Genomic DNA, 23,481 nt, shown 5'->3' with positions numbered 1-23,481 from the left:
TGCAGTGACCAAAGTAAGAAAAGCTTTCAGAGCAGTGTTTTGCTCCTTGTTCAGCAGTCTGAGGTTTGGAAGGGTTACAGCACCATCTTGTCGATGCCTTTGCAGCCACAGCAATAGTCTGACCTGAGGCAGAGGGATGGGAGACTGCAGCTGTCTGTGCAGTGTTCCCCACAAGCCTTGGCTCTGGTTGTCAGTACAGAACATGAGCAGGGGCACTGGATCAAATCACAGCTCAACAGGTTGGACCAGGAGGCTGCGACTGAGGAGGTTTTGCTCTGACTCTTGCACCAGTTCAGGTCCAGCCCTTGGTGTATCAAGGCTGGTGGAGATGCAGTGCCAACATCTCTGACAACCCTAGCTGAACAAGGGACATTTAACAGCTGTTTGAGGAAGCTGCAGTAGGAGAGAGGTTATATACAGTTGAGTTAAAATGACCAGCCAGAAATGAATTTAGGGGATTGCAAAACCAGTGCCTCGTTTGTCTTGCATGAGATTTACTTTTGGCTTCACAGATGACCCTTTTGACAAGCCTCCATGCCGAGGCTGCTCCTCGTACCTCACAGAGCCCTACGTTAAGTGTGCTGAGTGTGGGCCTCCTCCCTTCCTCCTCTGTCTGCAGGTGAGTGCAAGGATAAAAAGCAAGGGCATTAATTTCTTTGGGGAAGTCATCAAAGGCCTGTCCAGTGCCAAACTGTTCCAGAAACACATTAAGAACTGGTCTCTGGAAACTTGTAGCAACACACTTATTTGCCCAGGGACGGGGAAATGACAAAGCAAATGTTGGAGGCTGAAGAGTTGAGGCACGAGCAGCTCAAGATCCTTGTGAAGGCAGCCAAAGCCACCTAAAGAGAGAGTCAGCCTGAGTGTGTAAAGTGGCATGCATGTCTGGAGGTACCACCTCTGTCACTCTCTATGGCATAGAAAAGAAAAGCCATCAAAAAACACTATTTGTCACCACATGTTGGTGTTTTCCTCCCAAATGGTAATGAAAATCTAGGGAAAGTTTCCAACATTGACAATAATTGTTTGTGACCAGTTACAGTTCTTTAAAAATGATGTGTGTGGTCTGATAACCATAGAAAGTGATGCTAGTTTTAATTATTAAGTAAGCGAGTTTGCATTATTGATGATTAACAAATGGCAGTAACCTCTAAAACTGGAAATGGAGCTTAGCTTTGTGCTCAGATATGTACAAAATACATAAACTTGTATTTTCAATATTGGGTATATTTTTGTTCATTTACCTGTATGTAAAACACCAGAAATTTAACTGTGGGAAATAGCTGCAAACCATTTTGGTGCTTTTTAAACAGAAAACCAAGATGAAAGGGAAACTATGTTTTCAATCTCTGTGGTCTCTTCCTGGAACAGTCCAGTTTAAAACACACCACCAGGCTTCTCTCACCTGCCTGACTCTGCCATAAATACCTAACAGAAAGGTGTGTTGGGTCATAGGGGTTACATCTTGGTGCAAAACAGGACAGTTTTAACACAAGTTTAAGGCAGAATTTTCTAGCATTTTATGTTTTTTATACAATGAAATCAGAAAAATTGACTCTCTCCTTCAGCAGATGAGGTGGTCAGCTTTGGATACCCAGGGGTCAGAGAGTAAAAGGGGAAAAAGGACCAGTTAAAATGTTCTCAGGGCAGAAGTGAGAGACTAACATAATGCTCATCATTTGTTCCACAGTGCTTCACACGAGGATTTGAATACAAGAAACATCAAAGTGATCATACTTATGAGATAATGGTAAATACTCCTTTTAGATAACACCTACTCAAACCTGAGCTTTCAGAACTCCCAGGAGTTAGACCCTTGCTTACTGATATTACACTGAAAAGTTTAGTGATTCTTTGATTCAAAGGTTTAGAACTATTAAAAAAAGAAAAGGTCTTCCTTAGAGGAAATTAAAATTCCCACCTGGAACATAATGGAATAGTGGAGACATTTAAAGCTACAGGTTTTTATTGTGCCTTGATAGGAAAGTGCATCTCACTAGACTTCTAAATCTTTAACCATGTGAGTCAATTTCTCTGTTCTTCTTTTTTCTTCCCCCAGATGAGTCATTTTTAAAATCCACAGTAATTTCTGTTGCGTTTTGTAGCATAACATTGTTGAATTACAGCTGTTAGATACTACATGTAACAGTGTATTCCAAAGATCTGTAGTGACAAAGTAGTTGTTATTGTAGTTGATGACCCAATGGCCTAAATAATTCAGCAGTTTTATTTGTTCAGGTTTCATGGGACACAGTAAAAGTTTAAAACTACCAGTATGATGTACTGTGCTGCCCTGTAGTTCAGAACTGCTTTGCTCCTCGTGTGGTGGGTTGTAACAGAGGAGCATCCCAGCAGTTTGATTTGTTTTTTCCTCTCCAGACTTCTGATTTCCCTGTCTTGGATCCTAACTGGACAGCTCAAGAGGAGATGGCTCTCCTGGAAGCTGTGATGGACTGTGGATTTGGAAACTGGTGAGAATTTAGTGCTTCAGACAACTTCATGCAATGATGGGTAGTTTTCCCTTTCATCTCACTGGATCTTACTGAATACATCAGTGCACATTAAATGTTCAATGACTTATTGTGGGTGAGAGTAAGGTAGCAGCTGAAGTGAGTGGAAAACTGGGGTAGCAGGTTCTATTTCCAGATCTGCAGTTAGATATACAAGGAAATTGTCACAGGCTTCTTGTGAGATGTGGGTCACCCCCAGTGAAGTACCAGGTGCCCTCAGTTCACGTTATAGTTGGTAGGTATTGAAAGAGATGAGCTACTGCACAAGATTTTCTGTGCCTCAGTTTACTCCTATGTAAAAACCAACAGCAGAATTTCTTACCTTGGGTGGTTTCAGTTTGCTTACAGTTGTCCAGCCAGGTATTGTTACTTTTGGAGGTTTCTTGCTTCTCTGTCATAACGAGCACTGGAAAAAATGAATATTTTTTCATTATGTTCTGTTGCTGCAGGATTTTTATGCATTTATAAATAAAGGAGATCTGTAGTCACAAGTTCTCTCTCTTCTCCTTCATGAAAAAAAACAGCTGTACTAAAAGTCTAGAACTCCAGACTCCACTGCAGGAGAACTGTGAGTTCTTACCTGTACACTGCTGTCATAATTAAGAATGAAAACTTGTTGCAGTTGTGTTCTGCAAGTGTGCTGCCTGGGACACTTTGCCCTACTTAGCAATACAAGTAATCTGAATTTTTTCCTTAAACACTTGGCTTTTTTCAGCCTTTACCAAAGAAAGGAAAAACTGACTTTTCTTTCTGGAATCCCTTGCATCCAGTTTTCAGATTAACAGAAATTAAAATGATTGCTGCTGGTGAATTGAAATTAATTTTTTTTTAAATCCTCAACTTATACAGCACTTTTATTAAAACTTCATACTTCTAGTCAACCACTTGCTCAAGAACGTTTGGCAAAGACTTCTAGAATATGTTCAGTACAACCATTTTGGTGTTTCAAAAACCCCCTGTTTGACAGCACTGCACAAAGAGGGAAACCACTATCCAGTTGAAATTGCAAGAGAAACTTGAGAAGCAGAATACAATTCCAGACTTAGAATTTACCATTACCTGGAGCTGGTAAAATGTATACAGTCTCTCCAATAACAATAGTAAATTAAAACATAGAAAAGATTTGATACGTTCCCTCAGACAGGGACTTTTTCACATGTAGACAGAGAATTGTATTGCTCATGACCACCAAAAAAGTGCTCCCTAGCTCTGTCTCAAGTGCTCAAGTGTTGGCTCAGTGTTGGTACACCCCATGTGAATTCAGACACCACCACAGATCAGTTCTGCACAGACAACACGATCAGTCTCTTATCCAAAATGATGTTTTCCCACTAGAGGAAAAACCCTCAATATTCTATGCTCTTCACATTAAGCCTCCCGCTCTCCCCGCTTCAGGCAGGACGTGGCCAACCAGATGTGTACCAAATCCAAGGAGGAGTGTGAGAAGCATTATATGAAGCACTTTATCAACAATCCCTTGTTTGCCTCCACGCTGCTGAGCCTGAGGCAGGCGGAGGAGGCGCAGCACAGCGAAACCGCCATCCCTTTCCACCGTGAGTATCCCCTGCCCCCCAGCTGCCCTGCCAGGCCTCTGCTCCCCCAAACTGCACTGAGCAGCCCCTGGAGAAAGGCGTGGGCCACACGGGCAGTCTGCTTTCATTCCTAAAAGGAGAGCTTGTTCTGGTGGCTGACAGGGATAACGTCAGTAGTGGGGTTTTCGTCGCACGATGTTAAGTCATTGGTGCATGGAGTAAAGAAAACTGCCAGTGCAGTGGGAAAAGGGAGGGAACAGAATGGTCTGAGACAGGCAGCAGGTTCCCAACACTAGAAGTTCCTGCACAGCCAGTGGAAATGGTCACTCACAGAAACCACCACAGCAGAAGCCTAGATGTGCATATTCATTTAAAGGACATGCTCCCTCGAAGCTCCTTCACGTGGCGTGGCACCACAGTGTGTCCTTAATGTTAACAGAGAGGGATTTCTACCTCTAAAACCTTCCAGCTGATGGTCCACTGTGTACTGGGCCTAACTGCTGATGAGATTGGTCATAAAATCCTTCCCTTTAAACTATGCTGGTTTTACACCTCTCTCTTTAAAACTGCCTGTCTGTCAGATTTCAGCAATTTAACACATTTTCAGTTTTCCTTAAATTTAACATCTTTAGAATTCCCCCAGTCTAGCAGCTGTTCCATTATAAAGCTCCTCAGAACGGCTCAGTAAAAAGATTGCTTGGCATCTGGAGGTTTAAATTTCACAATAAAGTGGTTAGAGCTAAAGCAGTAGGAACTGGACAATTTTGGTTCTGTCCCTGCCTGTCATTGATTTTTTTCTGTGACCCGGGCCAAGACAAATTCTCTGTGCCTCTGCTTTAGCTGTGGCATGGGACTTATAATGCTTAGCTCCTTCACAAGTGTGATGTGAGCCTTGGTCCATGGCCATCTGTAAAACACTGAGCTCCTCAGCTGGGAAGCACTGTAAAAATTCAGAGCTGTGTGGCTTTAATTGCAGCTCTCTGAAAACAGCACCCAGAAGATGGCAGATTTAACACCCCTGTTGCTATTAACTAAAAGAACCTGCACACTGAGCCCGAGTGATCTGCAGAGGGTTACCAGGGGGATGTTGAGCTCTGAAATGTAGAGTTTACATTTCATAACCTATTTATTACCTTGAATTCCTGTGTTTGATTTTTGAGAATACTCTGAAGATCTCAGATTACTGCATTTTTCTCCAGACAACTCAGTCGTTTTCTGAACATAAAAGCCCAGCCAGGGTGTTTTTCTTCAGCTAATTATTCCCACTTTTCCTGCAAAAGAAACACCTATTTACAGATCATTAAAAAGAGACCCCCAAGCCCTACACAACAACTAAAAACCTTTCTTTTTTTCAGCTGCTGATGATCCCCCACGGCCAACTTTTGACTCCTTGCTCTCCAGGGACATGGCTGGGTACATGCCAGCGAGAGCTGACTTTGTTGAGGTAAGACTCTCTCTTCTCCCATTATTTTAAATCTGCTACTGAACACACACTTGTTTGCCCCTGCCTACAGGTCTTTGAGTGATTAACAGAAGGATTTAATTGGAGAGGTGGCGCTGCAGAGCTGTGCTGGAAAGTCTGAGAGCCTAGCTCAAGGTGCAGGGGCTCTGAGGCTGCTGCTGCCACCAGATGTCCAGGAATGAATGGCCCTTATGTAAGCAGACTAGATGCTGTGAATTAGATGCTGAGCAAAAGGGGTCACTTCAGCATGCTTCTGTTTCGTTTGCCTTAGAGAAACACACAGGAGCCTGATCCAAAGATCCCCTGAAAGACCTGCATTGTTTTCAGTGTTTTTAGCTGTGGGCCCAGGGCCCCAGTTCCTATTGCAGAGTGAGCTTCTGTCCATGGAGTAATGAATTCAGCCATCTAGGGTCTGGCTGGTTTTGTACATTTGAACAGAATTTCCACCACGCTGTGGGAGTCATGGAGATTACCTGATTAATTCTCATTATCCTACCACAGCATCCTGTTCCTGTTCCAGCCATGGGAGTGCATATGACATATTCCCTAGTTAAAGCTCTCCTGTGATGTATGCTGCTCAAGGATGGAACCTTGTGCACCAGTGTATGAGTAAAATATCTGTTTGCAGTACTTGTGTGCATACTGAAGCTTGATACCATTTTTTTAGTGCTAGTTAGTAACTATTAATCACCTCTGAACAGGAGTTTGACAACTATGCTGAATGGGATTTGAGAGATATTGATTTTGTAGAAGATGATTCAGACATTTTGCATGGTAAGTCCCATATTTTTGTACATTGCCATAAACAAAGCTTCAGAGTGCCCACACAGCATGTCCTTGGGTCTCTTTTTCTCTACACACTCTTTAAAAAAGTGAACATACGTTTTTAATGATCTCCCTTCTGTGCACTGGGATTAAAACACTGGCATTTCTGTGGGCCTCACCTTCAAATCTCTTTTAAAAGCTCTTAATTAACAGACTTATCTATAGGCTAATGTGCTTCACTCACTACTGAAAAGTAACTGGTTGTAAAGTAGCACATGACTGAAATGCAGTAGCCTCCACCAGCAGTAGTCATCTCTTTAGGAAAGACACATGATGTTTTATCCAGTATAAACTCTAGAGAAGCTTTAGCTAAGTAGAAGCAAATTATCAGTTTGTCTGGAAACAGCAGTACAGCAAAGCCTGGATAAACAGACCCACAGGCCTGTTAAAGACCAGAAACATCAGTGCCTTGATATGACTTCCCCTCACCAGCTGAAAGATATTCTTTCCTTCTACATACTGTTTGTGAGCATCATTACAAAGCACAACTTTTGTGCTGATTCAGAAAGAGGAACACTCCTCTCAGTTGCTAACAGCCCTTTCCCTTACTCTATCAAATTTCTTAGAAGATGATTGGTCAATTATTCTAACCTGCTAGTTCAGGAAACCTGATAGCAGGGTAGGTGTTAACACAGGCAGGGAGGAGGTGTGTAGTTTAACACTATGTACAACACTGGACCTGTTCCACTTGTGAAGTTGAGTGGCTTTTCATGCATTACACAGGCACACTGAGTTATAGTAGACTTAGCAGTGACAACTCACCTTTTTTATTGCAGAGGGGATGGTTGTAGGAGTCCAGCTACAGCTCCTGAGTTTCTGTGAGCATAGCTGCCTTGATAATACCAAATAACAGGAATTAGGAAAATGACATTTTAATCCATAGACAAGAAAAGATCATACTTCCCCACACATTTGTAAGTACCTTTAGTGGGTAAAAGTACTGTGTTTATGCTTCAGAATTCTCCCATCTGTCTCAGGCAGTGCTGAGCTAAAGCCTGAGCATCCCTCAGAGACAGACAAATCCTGTTACATACAGACAGTCTTACCCAACTTAAAAAAATCAGTTTCAAATTTAGTACAGTGTACATGGACCTTTAAGGAATGCAAACTCCCTTGGCTGAAAAAAGGGTATGAGAATCATTTGTCAGTCTCTCTTCCCTTTTAATGTTTATTGAGAGGAGGACAGGCTTGTGGACATGCCACAGATTCATCACACCATCTCTCTACTTTTTGATTGCTATTAAAAGATATATTTTCTTGCTTCTGTGTTCTATTCTGAGTCCTGGTAAACTGAAAAAAGCAAAATAATCTCCTAATTCTGTTCATTCATAGCTTAATGTTCATTCAAGCTGGTTTACCAGCACTGTCATCCATACCTCTCACACCTGCCTTCCTCCTGCTGCACAGTTCAGCCATTTAAGGTATGTCCCACCAGCCTCTTGTCTCAGTTCTCTATCAGAATGCCATCAGCTTTCCTCTTCCCTTCAGAATCTCTGAAACTATGCAGGGCCAGCCCCTTTGGTCTGACAAGCTGTGTCCCACTAGAACCCCCCAGCAGACATGCAGGAGGAGAATTTAAGAAAGGCAAGTATGGGCAGATAGCTTCTCCTGGGGTATCTTCCACACGTCCTGCAGTGGTGAGCTTAGAGAATTCTTGAACCATAGGTTGTGTTCAGACTTTTTTGACCAAAGGACTCATCCTCCACAAGCTTAGCTAACTACTGTTACAACTAGAGATATTTGGACTTTTGCCACCGTAACATCCTGTAGCAGTGAGGTCCACAATTGAGTTAGGAGCTCTACAACTTAATTATGTGTTGTATGAAAAAATACTTCCTTCTGTCTGTCAAATCTTTTGCCTGATAATTTCATTGGGTGTTCTCTAGTCTGTTCTTCAGTTGTTTTCAGTGTTTAGTAGAGGATGTCAGGCATTTGCCCTGGGAAGGCTGTTTGGCAGAGGTTATGGAGTGTGACCAGCTCCATTTTCTGTCTCTTAGCTCAGGAACTCTGGCATCTTCCTTCCCACAGCTGTCCTGGGTCTGCCCACGTGAGAGAGCATGCCTCTGAAAAATGAAGTCCCAGGGTCTAGCCAGCTGTTTTCCCTCTGATATGAGGCATCCTGAGGAGAGAAGGAATAATTTTCTAAAAGACTTTGGAAATAGATCTTTCCCTTCTCCAAGTTAAGACAAAAAAGGAAGGAGCCACATCCTCCCTGTCCTGCAGCTCAGAGATCTCAGATGCTGACTTTGCTTGAGAATATTTTGCAAGCTCAAATGAAATGGCTTTGAAATGAAATGAACCTCAAAAATGGCTCAACATTTGGATCTGAAGGCAGGGACAGACCTTTGGATGACTTGAGAAACCTTTGTACTTTCTAGTTAACAGGGAGAGGAGGTTGTGAGACAGCCCTGCAGGCCCAGGTTCTTGTAGCCTGTCCCACTGCTCCCAGGCAGCAGCTCCAACCTGTCTCCACCCCAGCCCTGCCCACTGGCAAAGTTCTTACAGGAGATCTCACAGAAGTGTCCTTGAAAAGCAGCCCTGTGGCTGTTTTCCACACCTGCTCCAGACACATTTGTGCTGGCCAAACAGCAACCTTTTTTTTTTAAAGGTAAAGATGTAAAATGGGTTTTTAACACATTTTATAGCCTGAAGAAACCCAAATGGGGTCTTGCAGCCTAGATTAAGTATCAAGTTTGTGAAAAAATATCCTGTTGTATATTAAAACTCACTGGGTTCAAGGTTAATTTTTGAAAACTACTTTTATATTCTGTTGTCTGCAAGTTACTCAAGCTAGACCCTGAGAACACACCAGCCAGAATAATTTGTGTGGTCCCTCTTTCTTTCATTTCACAAGTCACAAATCAACACTGCAATGTCCAGGTTGCATGTAACACTGGAATATTTGGTGCTTTCATTGGAACAAAGTCCCCTTTCTGCCCTTTCCTCCACAGCACTCTGCTTTTCTTAAAGTTTTGTAAAAATCATTTTATAAAAAGTTCTAAATCTAAGCTGCTTGACCTCTGTTTCCTGATATCATTACTTTTTCCCTGTTATATTTTCCTGTGTCACTCTAAACAAGTTCTCAGCATTCCCACAAATGCAAGGTGGAGAGACTCCCAGGCAGCCTTTATGAGCAGCACAGAAACCTGCTGGCTCACCAGCTCCTCCCACCACACAGGAGGGCACAGGCATTGTTCAGTCACTTCTTGGTATTGGTGAGGTGGTAGAAATTGTATGAAATCTCTCATCTTTCAGTTAACTGCTCAAACTGTTAATGTTCATTCAGTGCTTGCACTACAAGTGCATGCAAAGACATATTGCAGTTAAGAAAAACGTCATGGGCAGATCAAAAGAAACAACTAGTTACAAATCAGATTCAGCCCAGAGTGCTTGAATATTTCATGAATTACAAGTTTTCATCAGACCAAATGAGAACCTTAGTAATTTCTCTTATTCCTGGCTTTTTTTTTCCCCCTTTTCTTCTCATGTAAATGATTTTCACTTCAAACACTGGAAAGGCATCACTGAAAGCACAAGTTTAAGCATGAGTGGAGATAAACTGCAACTCTGGCTGCATGGTAGTGAAATTTCATTTTGTGAGATACAAGGCAGTTGATGTCCTTCTAAATATTACATGATGTTTATTCTTTTGTGGAAGTTCCTGACATGCTCTGAAGGCAGATACACTGTTTGCCTGGGGTCCTGCTTTCCTCTAGGGAGGGTGAATTTGGACTGAAGCCATGAAGTTTGTACCAGGCAAGGCACACACTGATACACAGCCTGTTTACTTTGATTAGTTTGCATTCTTCCCATTATTTGGGCCTTGCATGCTAGCATGAAACAAAGGTCTCGCTCATTAGTGCTCAGAAAAGATCTTGCAGACCAAATGAGGCTGAAGAAGAATGAAAAGCAAAGAAACTATTTTGGACACACTCTTGAGAAACCCAAATATTTTGATTTTTTTTGGAATGAAGGAAAGGGGCTTGAATTTCCACCTATCACTGGATCCTTCAAAGCTACCCTGACCATCTCAAAGAGCCTTATCATCTCCCAGAATGGACACTTGAACACGGTGTCAGCTCAGATTATCTCAAGTTACCCATGTGACCAGCTGCCTCCCTGGCTCAGCCCAGGGGGAGAAGCACAGGCAAATCATTTTCATTCTCACAGCATCTCTCTTCTCATTCCAATGCAGCATGTAGCAGGATAGTGGTCTGAGTTATTCATGCATTCCACATTTTGTAAGCGGCTGTTCCTGTGTGAATACGTCTATTAAAAACAAAAGCCCCTCCAGAAGTGCATGTGGCAGCAAATACTAATTTTTCTGTAAGCAGAAGCTCCATTTTTTCCTTTCCTTCATTTGTTCTCATGAATGTTCCTTCCCCTTCCCAGCTGATCATAATTTCTTTTGGAATATTGTGCGCTCAGGTGAAAGCATCCAAAATGGTTGTAGGTGCATAATTACTCATGATATTTATAGAGGTTCTCCAGTGCAATTTCTGCATGTACTTATTAACTCCTGCCCACACAAACCCCAGAAAATAACATGGTAGCTTAGCTTGCAGAGGGCTTAAAAATACAAAAATATTTTCCATAAATTGGCACCGGTTCCAACACTTAGTAATCTATTTCATTCATGTTTAACTTGCTGCATTTCCCAATTTCTTGTCCCCACATTTAAGCAAGAGGAAGAATTTGCTCCCTGTGCTTGTTCTTAAATTAGGAGACTTAAATATCTCCTTGTGAAAATACATGAGGCTTCTTGAACACTCCAGTTGGGCAAGAAATTTGCAAAAAGAAGTGAGACTGTTGTACCACTATCTTTATATGTGATCTTTTCTTCCAAGATGAACATCAGATGGGTTTGGTGTAAACTGAAGGGTTTTTTGCTAGTAGAGGATATCAGCAAATGTAACTCCAACCTGCTGGCTCCTGAGCAAAGACTCTCAGCCTTTGGGCTATAGCTGGCCCTGTCTATAGGAGGTTTTATTACTCAGAGGGCTGCACAGATGAGTTGCCAGGAGGTTCAGGGCTTGCTGGGATTTACCTAGAAATACGTATTTTAAAACGGACATGTAACTACAACTTCTTTCTTAATTGCATGATTAATTATTTAGCAGAGAGTGCAGTCAATAAAGTGCCAGAGTCGGTTCTGCTCTTTTCCTGTAGCTGCAGAGAGAGGAGTGGGTTCTGGGTGCTGTGGCATTGGGCCACCCCTGTTCACACAGCACCATGGGCTGGAAGGGGACGGGCACTTGCTTAGTTCAGAGAGCTGCCTGTTGTCCCTGCAGCCTGTAAACCACGGGCAAGACTTCAGCCTCTGCCTTCTGAGGGCACATTGGAGTGATTAATGTAAAGGAAAAAGCCAGCCAGGAAAGCAGCCAATGCTACGCTCATTTAATGACCTACAATTTTTGCATTATTTAACAGAACGAGGAAAGGGGAGGTTATTAGGTGTCCCCTTATCTTTTCTTTCAGGAATTTACCAAAAAAAGTTCGTTAACCTAATGGTTACAGGAAAGCACAGCTGAAGGATCTCTGAGGGGCTCAGCCAGACTGCAGACAGATTTGATTTTGAGAAGGATATGATTTCTAATGAGCATGGCTTTTTCCTGTGATTCTTCACATTGCCATGAACTATTCTTTGTGTTCTTCTGGCAGACAGAGAAGTTTAGAAGTTAACAAGCTAAATCCCTCTAGATGTTTTAAGAACTGTAGCAAAGGCTACTTTGAATCTTCACAGTTTAGAACTGTCTTTTTTTTTTCTTTTTTTTTTGAGCTCCTTGTTCTGTGTAAAGAAGACTCTGTCCAAAGACGATACCTCAGGTCTTTAAATCTGATAAACTTGCTTTTCAGGAGAAGGAGTACTTAATATTTGTTCCTTCATGCGTGCAATCAAGGGCTAATAGTAAAACACTCCAAGAAGGAAGAGGAAAAGATTTCTCAGGATCTACCCAGGTTCATATTTACAGGCAGCAATGTGTTTGGGAAGATTAAGCAAAAGAAAGCTTCTAGAGGTAGCACATGTAGTCTGCAGGAGGTTAGCCTCCAGGGAGTTTATGCCCCTGTCAAATTGCCACAGGATTTTCAAAACAGCAAAATAGAATGACCATTTCAGCCTGCCATCAACATAAAGGCTTGAAAATTAGCCTAATACAGTGATTACTTCTGTATTATTATTATTATTATTATTATTATTATTATTTTGCAGCTCTGAAGATTGCAGTTGTAGATATCTATCATTCCAGGTTAAAGGAAAGACAGAGAAGAAAAAAGTGAGTGTTCAAGCAAGACCTGTGTTCTTTTGCTTCATTACCATGGTTTGACCCTTGGTGCTGTCCTGATACTAAATGTAATTGATTTCCTATAGCATCCTGCAGACAATTCCCATGCACGGAGCCCTGCTGTGAGGTTTGCATGAGAGGCTTCAGCTCAGAGGTGTGGTTCTCCTCCTGTGCACAGGTTAAGATCAGGCACGTGGCTGTAGCAACGTACCGGCCCAGGAAACGCAGATGAACAGACCCTGACACTTGTTTGTCCACGAGGTTGACAGGGGATCTCTACACACCACAAACACTCTCAAAACAAGTCATTAATTGTGGAAAGCCCATTTTCCAGTCCTTTTTAGTGCATGAAAGTCATGTACACAGTGCTCTTCATACAAGTACCCCAAATGCAGTTACAGAGAAATCACGAAGCTTCTGGCACACCTTAGGAGATCACAGAGCCATGTTGCAGAAGGGAAACTGAAACACCATCTAGATCCAGGGCTAGGAACCAGAAAATAAAAAGGCAAATCTCTGTTCTTTTTGTTCCCTACATACTGCTGATGGACTGTACATAATTAATTTTCTACTTGAGGGAGGGGAAAAAAAAAAGCTGCCAGTCTGTGACTAATTGCCAGACCCCCACGTTCTCCATAAAAATGTTTGCGTCATTTTTCATTCTTAGTGGTCCATAAGTTAGTTTTCCACAATGTGTAATAAAGATAACTATTGCTGATGGGAATTTGAATAATTTATTCAGTTCATTTGACAGTTTTCTAAAATGACTCAATCTATTCATTAAATTCAATTTTTATATAACTTTCAAATAATTTTTTCAATATTTAAAATTATAAATTGCTATATTACTCCCTGGTGGAAGAATTAGTAGTTTGGACAAAACTTGTCCTTGTAATACAGCATAGTTCTCCTGAATGACAGGTAAGAGTTAGTATGTATTGACCTGGCTCTTTATAATTCATAAATAGAAATATTTATGTGGTGGAATTTTCATTATGATGCATCACATCATGTGGAAAGAAAGGAAGGTTCTGTTACATAACTGAAATTGGTGCCAGGTTTGGTAAAGTTTCTACAGCAGGCTGGGACAAAAATCTGGAAAATGACATAAAAATGCTGATGTCACTCTCAGAAAGCCTTCTCTGCATGGGTCAGGAATAGTCCCTTGTCCTAAGGAAAATGTAATGGATTAAAATTATAGACCAAATTCCAACCTGACCTTGACAAGCCCAACTTTGTAGTATCTCTTATCATTTGCAAAAGTCAGGTGTTGATAGAATGGCCACGTAGCAGTGACCACATGACATCTGCTGAAACCTGTGACAAATGTATTTGTCATGCACTTGTAAATATCTCACCTGCCTTTTTACTCTGCTCATTTCCCTGATCCTGTCAGGAGCATTTCAGATGTATGAGTTGCCCAGATCATTTCCCTCTTTTTAAAATCTAAACTGTCATAGGAAAATTCCTTCCTCCTGCTCCCAGTGATGAAATTTACAGTCCAGCTCTCACCCTTGCTCTGGCAGAAGGACGTTTGTCTCTCTCTGAAGCTGGAAATCACGCTTTGTGAGACATTTCTGTACCTCCAATTTTGGAAGGACAGGTTATAAAACACTGTAGATGTGAAATCCGTGCCTAAAGAAGCAATTTCAACCCTTTAAAGCAATTGTAGCTCCCTTTGTACTTAGTGCTGTCAGAGCTGGGCTAATGCACACCGTGCTGTTCAAAATTCACCCTGATTAAAGCCACACTACGTCACTACATCATGTTTCTCAGCTGGCCAGCTCAAGGGCTATGGAAATTTCAAACATGTTTTAGTTTTAGACCCCTGATGATCTAAATCAAAGTTTCTTCTGATGTCTTTGTATATGTGGAGTAATAAAAGCAGTTAATGCCTCTTATTAATACCATTTTGCTCTCAATTCCAGAATTATAAGAGATCATGGCCTCATCAACCTCAGAAAATTTCAGAGTGAGTATCTGGTGTAACTGCTTACCTTTGAAGTGGCCTGTACTCAGGAAGCAAAGCTTCACACATTCACTGTTTCCAGTGCAGCAGTGTGGTTTGTTCATACTGGACCACATTCAGATGGTCTGAATTCCAGCAGGTTTCCTGCCCTGACCGTTTCCAGCCAGCTGGCTCTAACTGCTCCCAGCTCAGTGTTTCAGTTATTGCCTCAGAATTGCTCTTCGGAAGCATTTCGGTCTCCACAGAGGAAGGAGAGGGGTGAAGGTGACATCCAGGCCTTTTAAGTGCATCTCACTATTCTGGGAAATGATCAAACAACATTTCAATATCATCCTTGATGCTTTTAGCATTTTGAGGGCTGTGTAATTTTGTTGCTTTTTGCTCAGCAATTTGTAGTCGTGACACCAAAGTGGCCGAGAAGCGTGTACCAAATCTGGATCTTTGGGCAGTTCACAGAGGCTGGTAGTCGCTTCAGGTTCCACTGAATTTCTTCTCTGCTCGTGGTAGGAGTGGTGAGGTGTGTCACTCTTTTTTTTCCCCCCTCCAGTTTTGGAAAGGCGATACCCAAAGGAAGTTCAAGACCTTTATGAAACAATGCGGCGGTTTGCACGGATTCTTGGGCCGATGGAGCACGACAAGTTCATCGAAAGCCACGCGTGTAAGTGTCTCGAGGATCTTAGCATGGATGTTCTCCAATAGGCATAATGAGAGCTTGCATCATCTACAATCCTTCCTAAATACATACTGCTTCTGGAGGGCAGGAGGTTGTTTTTCTGCTCCTCCCCAATCTAACTCCCTCAGAAAAACAAATACATTTGTGGTTTGATATATTAAGTGAGCAGCAAGTGTTTTCTTCCAGTGAACTGTATCTGAGTTCTTTGTTTGATTTCTCAGCTGACTGGACATTCTGGTCATGTGTTAGGAGTAGCATTTTCTTCTCAAAAGACCACTAGCCATTTACTGGGACTCTGTATCACCAAAAGAACTAAATCCCTAAAATCTACATCTGTATGGAGAGAGAGGTAGCTGGCAGCAAACCGTGAATTCTGTGAAAGATACACATTGAACTCTTATATGTGTACATAATTATATAGCAGAGGGGTCATTATCTCCCTTACCCTGAAGGAAGAGGCATTGTTCTGTCACCGAATCACCTCAGGTCTCTGTGTGATCACAGCAATGCATTTAGTCAAATTCCAGGACGAGTCACTACATCCTGCTTAATTCTGTGACTTAAACTGGGAAAATTGTCACTCATTAGAAGGAACAAAGCATTTAAACAGCTGTGACTGTATTTTCAGGACACCCTCTGTGAAATACCAGGAGTATGATCCTGCAAAATCCTGAGTCTCCTGTGTGAATGCTAGTCCTGGAACCTACTTCTGTTGTTGTAGTGTCAGCAAAGTCCTCAAGTTAACCTGACAGTGAAGCACACAGATTACACAGATCTCCTGAGGAGTAAGAGTAAACAAATTTGAGACGAGCAAACTTGCTCACTGTAAAACTAAGCTGTGCCTGGAAGCCAGCTGATAAAAGCTACAGGCAGTAAATATCTCTGAGCCAAAGAAACACGGGTGTTTAATCTTACTGACTGCCAAAAAAGAGTTGTCTGCAAGGAAAAATTTTGGAAGGTCCAGTTATGAAAATCGTACTTCAAAGACGATATTAGATGCTGTAAGGAGCCTGGATGGAGTAGTTTTTCAAACCTATTGAAATACCTTCCAGAAATCCTACATTATTATTTGCCTTGTCCAGCACATGGCAAAGGAACTGTCAAAGCGTGGAGTTAAAATAAATTCTCTGAGCACACAAACACTAGAAACCCACTTAAATCTGTGATCAGGGAGCGCCAGGCACAGCGAGGTCGAGGTCTGATGCAGAGGGGTGAACCCTGTCTGTGGCTCCACACACTTCACAGCCCAACCACGCAGCCAAATGAGAAACAGGAATGTTGTGGTACACCACAGTTCACTGCCACCCCACTGACCCACATGTGTTTTTTTGGATTTCCCTTCTGCTTGCTCGTGGGGCACACCAGTGGAATTTGAGCTGCGGAGGGAAATAAGGCGGCTGCAGGAATACCGAGCAGCAGGAATCACCAACTTCTGCAGTAAGTACCTGATGCATTATTCAGCCCATTCCCATTCATCAAGGTGTGGAAGGGTAATTTTACAACATTTAGCACGTGTTGAATAAAAAGGCACTTATTTTTGAACTGCACTTGCCTAGCTCTTTAACAGAGCAAGGCTTTAGCAATAATGCTTCAGTCCAGCTGTGCTTTTTTAAAGCTCCTTTGAGCCATCAGCCTGGGGAACATGTTGTCTGCCAGAGCTCTGCTTTAGCCACCACTTTGCAGAAGATTCAGAAAAATAAATACATGTCATGGCACAGTGGTCTCCAGTGCTTTATCTCTGGACATTTTCACCACCTAGCAAAAAGTGTGGTATCTGGAGAGAGGCTTAAGACCTCTACATAACTGGATGGCCTGGTTTACCCTGGAATTGGATCCTGGCAGCCTTTTTTGTTTGGTTTTGGCCTGAAATTAATGGAGGGGAGGAGCACAGGGTGGAATCTAATACCTTCCCATGCCAAGCAGTTGTCATGAGAGAGAATAGCAGCGTCTGGTCCAGAGCTAGAGAACAGCTTCTCACTTATTTCCTAAAGTAGAAAAACAACAGTCTGGAGATTGTGACCGAGGCAGCTGGTGAGAACGTGGTGTCTGTTCACTGCAGGTGCCAGAACCTATGACCACCTGAAGAAGAGCAGGGAGGAGGAACGCCTGAAGCGCACGATGCTCTCCGAAGTCCTGCAGTACATCCAGGACAGCAGCGCCTGCCAGCAGTGGCTCAGCAGGCAGGCAGACATGTACGGGCACAGTCAGACTGCTTCTCACACCTGCCCTTCAGCCAGGGGCATCAGACACGTTCCTCTGTGTGTTAACACACACACACTCCCAGTTCATTACAGGAGGAACAGTCTGCACAGTTCAGAAGGGCAAGAAGCTGTGGGCAACAGCGACAGCGCCCCTGAAGCGCGGGCAAGGCTCTAGCAGCAGCTCAGCTTTCTGTGGTTTAGATTTCAGGGACTTAACAGCTGTTAATAAAGTCATGGAGGGAAATGAGGTCTGTCTGGATCTTAATGAGGGCGCAGATGACACTCGAAATGTTTCAGATGATTTTAGATGTAGCAGCATTATTAATGTGTAGTCACCCTGCACAAGCACTTTGATTTAAGGAGGCGCATCCTGTGTGCCCATCTGGCCTGGGCAGAGGGTTTGTAACTCCCGAGTCAGTCTCCACTGAATTCTTTATTGTGTGTCGTTCCCCTTGCCTTTCTTTTTTTTTTAAGAAAAAGAAGTTTCAGCCAGTCTTCAGCCTGGGAGTGCTAGATATTTAGAAATCCTGCTGACTTTAGATCAGGGCCCAGGTTACGGCGGTTGAGTTGCGTTATTATTAGAACTTGGGGACAAAGCAGTTTCAGGGCCAATATGTGCCATTATTTGTTAAAAAAAACCAAACAAACATGAAGGTAATTTGAAAATTTCCTTTCTTTTCAGTGACTCCGGCCTGAGCCCCACGGTACCAGCTCCTTCAAATTCAGGTAACTGTTAGATGGTGGTCTGTGATCAAAAGCCAGCCATACATCAGTAATAGCATTCTGCCAGCCAGCAGGAGAGGGACATTTCTGCTTGAGTGCTGAAGCACCAGTCCTCCAGCCTCGTGGTGAAGCACTGTTTAAGTGAACACTACCTCAATCTGCAACTCATTCCACTGTAGGAGTTTTTGCTGAATTTCTGGATTTTTCTGACTACAGTTGGAAAACCCATCCTATATTAACAAGGCAGGAAAGAGAAGAATTTTCACATAAGACCAAAATCTAATCTTTGAAAGGTAAGGATAATGTAGGTTTTTAACAAAGCTGTATAGCACATACCATAGCAATACGAAGCAGACATACAGCAGATTTGGGAGGGCAGAGCACCAAAAAACATTTCCCTGAGAAGCAGACAGTGGCTGTAGCATCCAGCACTGCAGAGTGACAGGATGAGTTGATGCAGGGTGCCTGTGCAACTTCAATGTTCCTTTTGTGTGAATATGCTTTTATATTCTTTAGTTCTGCCATCAAAAATTGCATTTTTTTTTCCACCAAGAAGACCCCTGCTTCTTTTAGTGCCAAGTAAGGCCACATTCAGGGGTCAGTTAAGGCCCTCATGAGCAAGCCTTCTATAAAACCCCATCTCATTTGCTGACCTCACGGCGTGGCACGCAATGAATGGGACAAGGATGAAGTTTTACTATAAGGCTGTTAAATGCTGCCAGGGAAAACAGGCTCTTAGCTCAGTCACTACATCCAGATTTTACATGGCTGCTAATAAACCAGTTGAACCCAATTCCTCAAAGGTGGACACCAAGTCTATATCTTCCTCACTTCTGCCAGGAGCCTTGGCAATCTGGGTCAGAGAAGCAGGCCATTGGTCATGGCAGTATGCACTGGGCTTCAGATGTATCACTAGGGTCTGGTGTGTTGGAGAGAAGATAGATAGTGTTGTGTGTCTCAGGCTGAGCAGCCAGACTCCACGACACAGGGACAGGATCCCCCAGCTGAAGGGCTGGTGTGAAGAAGTACATTCATTTTTTCTGTCAAGTCTTTGGTGGCCCATAAAGAAGAGCCCGAGAGAACATGAATTGTTTTGCCCGTGGACCTCCAATAGCATATAGTGTTTACAGCCATTATCACATGTTGAACAAAACCCAAACAAAATACCATATAGTTGTTAATTAAACAAACATCCTGCATACTGAATAAGAGAAGGATACTGCAGGAAAACTGCCACGTGTCCCTGTAATTAAAGGCTGCTTCATAGTGAATATACAAGAGGGCAATTTAATGTTGCATAACTTTACTCCTTGAGTTGGTGTCCCTGCCCATGGCAGGGGGTTTGGAACTAGATGATCTTTAAGATCCCTTCTAACCCAAACCATTCTATGGTTCTGTGCTTTTGAGAGCTTGGCTTTGCAGTGTTAATGCTTTCTTTAGTGTAGTTTGTGTGTTTGCATCATCTCCTAGGTTTATAAAAGAGTCATGTCTCCTCATAGCATGGTCTCTCCAGGCCATAGAAGGACAGAGCAAAGCTCAGAAGTAACTTTGTCTACACCTACCAGAGAGTCACTATTCCAGTGTCTCTCTAGCCTTTCAGTTCTCTCTGATCAGGCTCCCCTCACCCAGACCCCCATCTGGTTCCTACATATGCACAGGAGAGAGAGACACTCCCCAGTCCCAGGGGTAGGACCCAGACAGGGCAAGGTCTGGAGCAGTGGCCAGCACAGACCTTGGGAAAAGTGGAGCTGCAGATTTCCCAAGATCTCATCGGTTTGCCAGACCTGGGGAGTCTGTCCCAGGCTAAAGAGACCTCTCCCTTAACAGTGCTAAATATGCAACTCACGGCACAGGGCAGCAGACATCCTAAAAATGCAAATAAATAACCCTGGCTTTGAGATGTGGAAGTTTAAAAAAAAAAAACAAAATTATTAGGAAAAGAAACCCAAACCTGCAAGTAGAGAGCCCTCACAAAAGTTTCAGCTGCACCAACTGAAGTTCAGGAAAGTTATAAACAGTACCAAAAGTGACAACAGGCTACCTTGTGATGGAGATTTCTTTCAGCACCATTTATCATAACACACAAAAATAAATCCACAAATGGTGTTTCCTTTACAATACCTGCATCATTTGTAAAGGCATTTAAAGAAAACTGCTTTGTGAAGTCGCCAGTAACACCAGAGAAATTCACTGTGAGGATCTCACCAATAAACAACCCCTGCATCCTCACAGCGCGCCGGCTGCCCCACGGCTGGGAGCCAGTGCCCCCAGCACTGACCCCGGGTTCCCTCAGGAGGTACCAGCTAAACAGTTGGCAACAGTGTGACAGAAAGCTGTTGTCTGACAGCTCCTCCTAAAAGCCAGCGAGCCAGGGTTGACAGCCAGAGTCCTGGTGCAAGTATTCCCAGCCCTTAACGACAGCCTGTTATCAGATCAGTGCCATTTCTGTGCTGAGCCCTAAATATCCCTGTCCATAAACACTCGGATGGTACCAGGCTACCCCCACGGGGATTTCATTGCCCCTGCAATAGCACACCTAAGGAACAGCCACCACCAGGCTGCCCAGAGTTCTCCAGTGCTCTCCCTCCTTGTCCCCGCAGGCAGACGGAGCGCCCCGCCGCTGAACCTCACAGGGCTCCCGGGCACCGAGAAGCTGAACGAGAAGGAGAAGGAGGTGAGGAGGGGAACAGGAAGATGGTCTGTGCAGAACACTGGGGGGTGTTCACACCGTCTGTCTGGGGTGCTGTGCACATCACCTCAGCTCTGTGCCCTGGCTCCTCTCGCCAGCTGACAGGACTCGCTCGGGTTTTGCTGCGGGCTCAGTCTCCGTCACTGTACGACACGCAGCGTAGCTGCAGCAAGGCAGCTTAGTTAGCAGAGAAAGGTGGAGCACACCAAGGTGCTGTTAGAACATCCAGAGTGTGACCTCCTCTCTTCCTCCCTTGTCAGACTGGGGTGAACTAAAGAGGGTTTTTTTTTTCTTAACAAACATTGGGTTTAGAAGTAGTAGAGGATTTCCTGAAAGACTTCCGTGAACCCGAACAGCAGAGCTCTTCTGACATGATATAAATCTCACAGCAAACCTCAACCAGTTACAGTGGGTTTTTCACTGTGACACTAACATGAACCACAGAGGCAATAACAGCACATTGTTCTTTTTCATCTTATTTCCATGTTTGCCTCATAGTGCCCATACCAGGCTTTTTGTGCACACGTGTGGCAGAGTGGAGCCTGGCTCGCTTCCAGCCGCAGGTCCTGAGCTCAGTGTGTGGCTCACAGCCCTGGGCAGAGTGCTGCACAGGCACCTGAGGGGATGGGAGGTGCAGGGAGGGTCAGCCAGGGGCAGGAATGGGGCTGCAGCCCCCGTGGGGGGGGACAGCACAGCGAGGGGCCTGCTGTGGAGCCACGTCTCGCTGCCCTCTGCAGCCCCACAGACTGGGTCCTAATTCAGTGACAGGCAATGCTGCAGGACTACTGCAATACAAGAGTTGGGATTTTTTTTCCTTTTCATAGAAGTCATAATCTGCCCTCTGATTGTCCACAAGGCAGATTTTGGTGCGTTTCAGCCGATTTCCTGCGTGTGGAAGCTGCTTCCCCTTCACTGGAGATGGCAGCACCAAAGCTCAGCTCCCAGATTCGCCCTGGAACACGGCACTTCTGGCTCCACTCGGCACAGAAATAATTGGCACTAGGACATTAGCCTGTGTGGGGAATCTGATTTCCTCGTCAGCTGAGACATGAAGTCTGAGTTCCTCCAAGTTCTGCAATTTCCTATCAGAATCATTAAGCATTTCCCTGTTAGGAGGGGGCAGCCTGGTCCTGCACGTCGTCCAGAGGGAGGCTGGGTTGGACACAGCCGGAGCGGCGCGGGGCGGTGGGGAGGCAGTTCCCTCTCCCAAACTTCCAAACACTCCACTGCCATCCTGGGCTCTGCTGTGTGCAGAGCTGCCTTTGTAGCAAGGTATTAGAGTCTGCAGGGGATTAGGAGGCAGCTGCCCTCCCTGGCTCCCGTCCAGCCAGCCGAACTGCCGGTTGCGAGGCTCTGTGGCATGTGTGTGCTTCCCTGGGTTTGTAAAGAACAACGCCCACACAGGACACACTCATGGTTACGCTCCTGTGAGTCGAGAGCTTGCTTTCATCCTCCTGCTTTATTTTTGAGTCAGGAATGTTTTTGAATGCAGCAGCCAGCAAGCTCCTCCCCTCCCTACCTGTGGATCGAAGCAGCTCATCAGGCAGTTGCTGCGTGCTTCCCCCCTATACAAAAAAAACACACTGAAAACCATCCCAGAAAAATATTCTGGATGTTACTCCCCCAACAGGGATCACAGCGTGGAAGCGTGTGAGAAGCGTTAGTGTTTATTAACTTCACCTTTTGTCTTCCAGCTCTGTCAGATGGTGAGGTTGGTCCCTGGAGCCTATTTAGAGTATAAAGCTGCTTTGGTGAACGAGTGTAACAAACAAGGAGGCCTGAGACTGGCGCAGGCTCGAGCGCTCATCAAGATCGATGTGAACAAAACCAGGAAAATCTACGACTTCCTCATCAGAGAAGGGTACATCACAAAAGCCTGAGGACAGACCTCGGTGCCTCGGCTGCAGCAGACAGATGTGGAGAAGCTTTGAAGTCACTTTGGCAACACAAAGATTTTAACAGCGTCGAATGAAGGACGGTTCCTTTTGTTTAAAATCTTTTGGGGCTTTTTTTGATTTTTTTGTAGAAACAAGCAGGGAGCTTTGTTAAACCCTGTGAATGCTGACATTTCTTTGTCTGCTTTCCTTTTGCCTCTGCTGTTTAACACTGCTGTTGTCAGAATTACGCTGCCACATAGTGCTGGGAAGAATCATATGCCATATAAGCTGATGTTAAATGTGAAGGGGCATTCATTCCTCACACCTCTCATAGCTAAAGAGAGGATCAGGGTACTTTTATTCTGACAGTGACAGGGAACAAGGACAGAGGAGCAGCACGTAATGAAAGTCACACTTAGAGCATAGGGCTCTAGAAATACAGTGCCCTCCCTTCTTGTACTGCTTCCTGAAGCCATGGCAGCTTTCAAAAGACATAGCACATGCCCAAGGGTGTAAAAATAGAGCTTGCAGTGGTCCAGTCTTTCTAACTTAATTGTGATAAAGGATGGGAAAGGACATTGCAGGGAAGCTCCTCAACAGTTGTTACTTTTATGTGATATTAGCACATATCACAGCATGAGAGCACTGTAAAAACCAATAAGCTTCATCTGCTCGCTGCTTGATTCGCAGTTGTCAGGTCCTGTAGAATCCCCTGCTTTAAAGGGATTCGTTGGAA

At 43.9% G+C, this 23,481-nt stretch overlaps 1 protein-coding gene across 1 annotated transcript; it reads left to right on the top strand.

Moving 5' to 3' along the window:
• Positions 1–487: 487 nt before the first annotated feature.
• On the top strand, positions 488–23,023 carry TADA2A (transcriptional adaptor 2A). The gene is made up of 14 exons (XM_008940592.1): positions 488–619; positions 1,691–1,750; positions 2,380–2,471; positions 3,906–4,063; positions 5,398–5,486; positions 6,206–6,278; positions 12,541–12,604; positions 14,542–14,585; positions 15,130–15,240; positions 16,621–16,692; positions 17,315–17,447; positions 18,139–18,182; positions 20,780–20,853; positions 22,563–23,023. The coding sequence occupies exons 1-14, from the start codon at positions 488–490 to the stop codon at positions 22,746–22,748; spliced, it is 1,332 nt and encodes a 443-aa protein (XP_008938840.1). The 3' UTR covers positions 22,749–23,023.
• Positions 23,024–23,481: the final 458 nt, after the last annotated feature.

The sequence above is a fragment of the Merops nubicus genome, unplaced genomic scaffold, assembly GCF_000691845.1.
Source record: "Merops nubicus isolate BGI_N331 unplaced genomic scaffold, ASM69184v1 scaffold30015, whole genome shotgun sequence".
NCBI classification, from domain to species: Eukaryota; Metazoa; Chordata; class Aves; order Coraciiformes; family Meropidae; genus Merops; species Merops nubicus.
This window is presented reverse-complemented; position numbering and strand designations above follow the sequence as displayed.

Bases quoted from the DNA above. Each gene is read 5' to 3' on its own strand.
- TADA2A (XM_008940592.1), top strand. From the start codon at position 488: ATGAGATTTACTTTTGGCTTCACAGATGACCCTTTTGACAAGCCTCCA. The intron at 1,751-2,379 runs GTAAATACTCCT...TTTCCTCTCCAG, and splicing joins ATCATACTTATGAGATAATG to ACTTCTGATTTCCCTGTCTT. The intron at 5,487-6,205 runs GTAAGACTCTCT...ACCTCTGAACAG, and splicing joins CGAGAGCTGACTTTGTTGAG to GAGTTTGACAACTATGCTGA.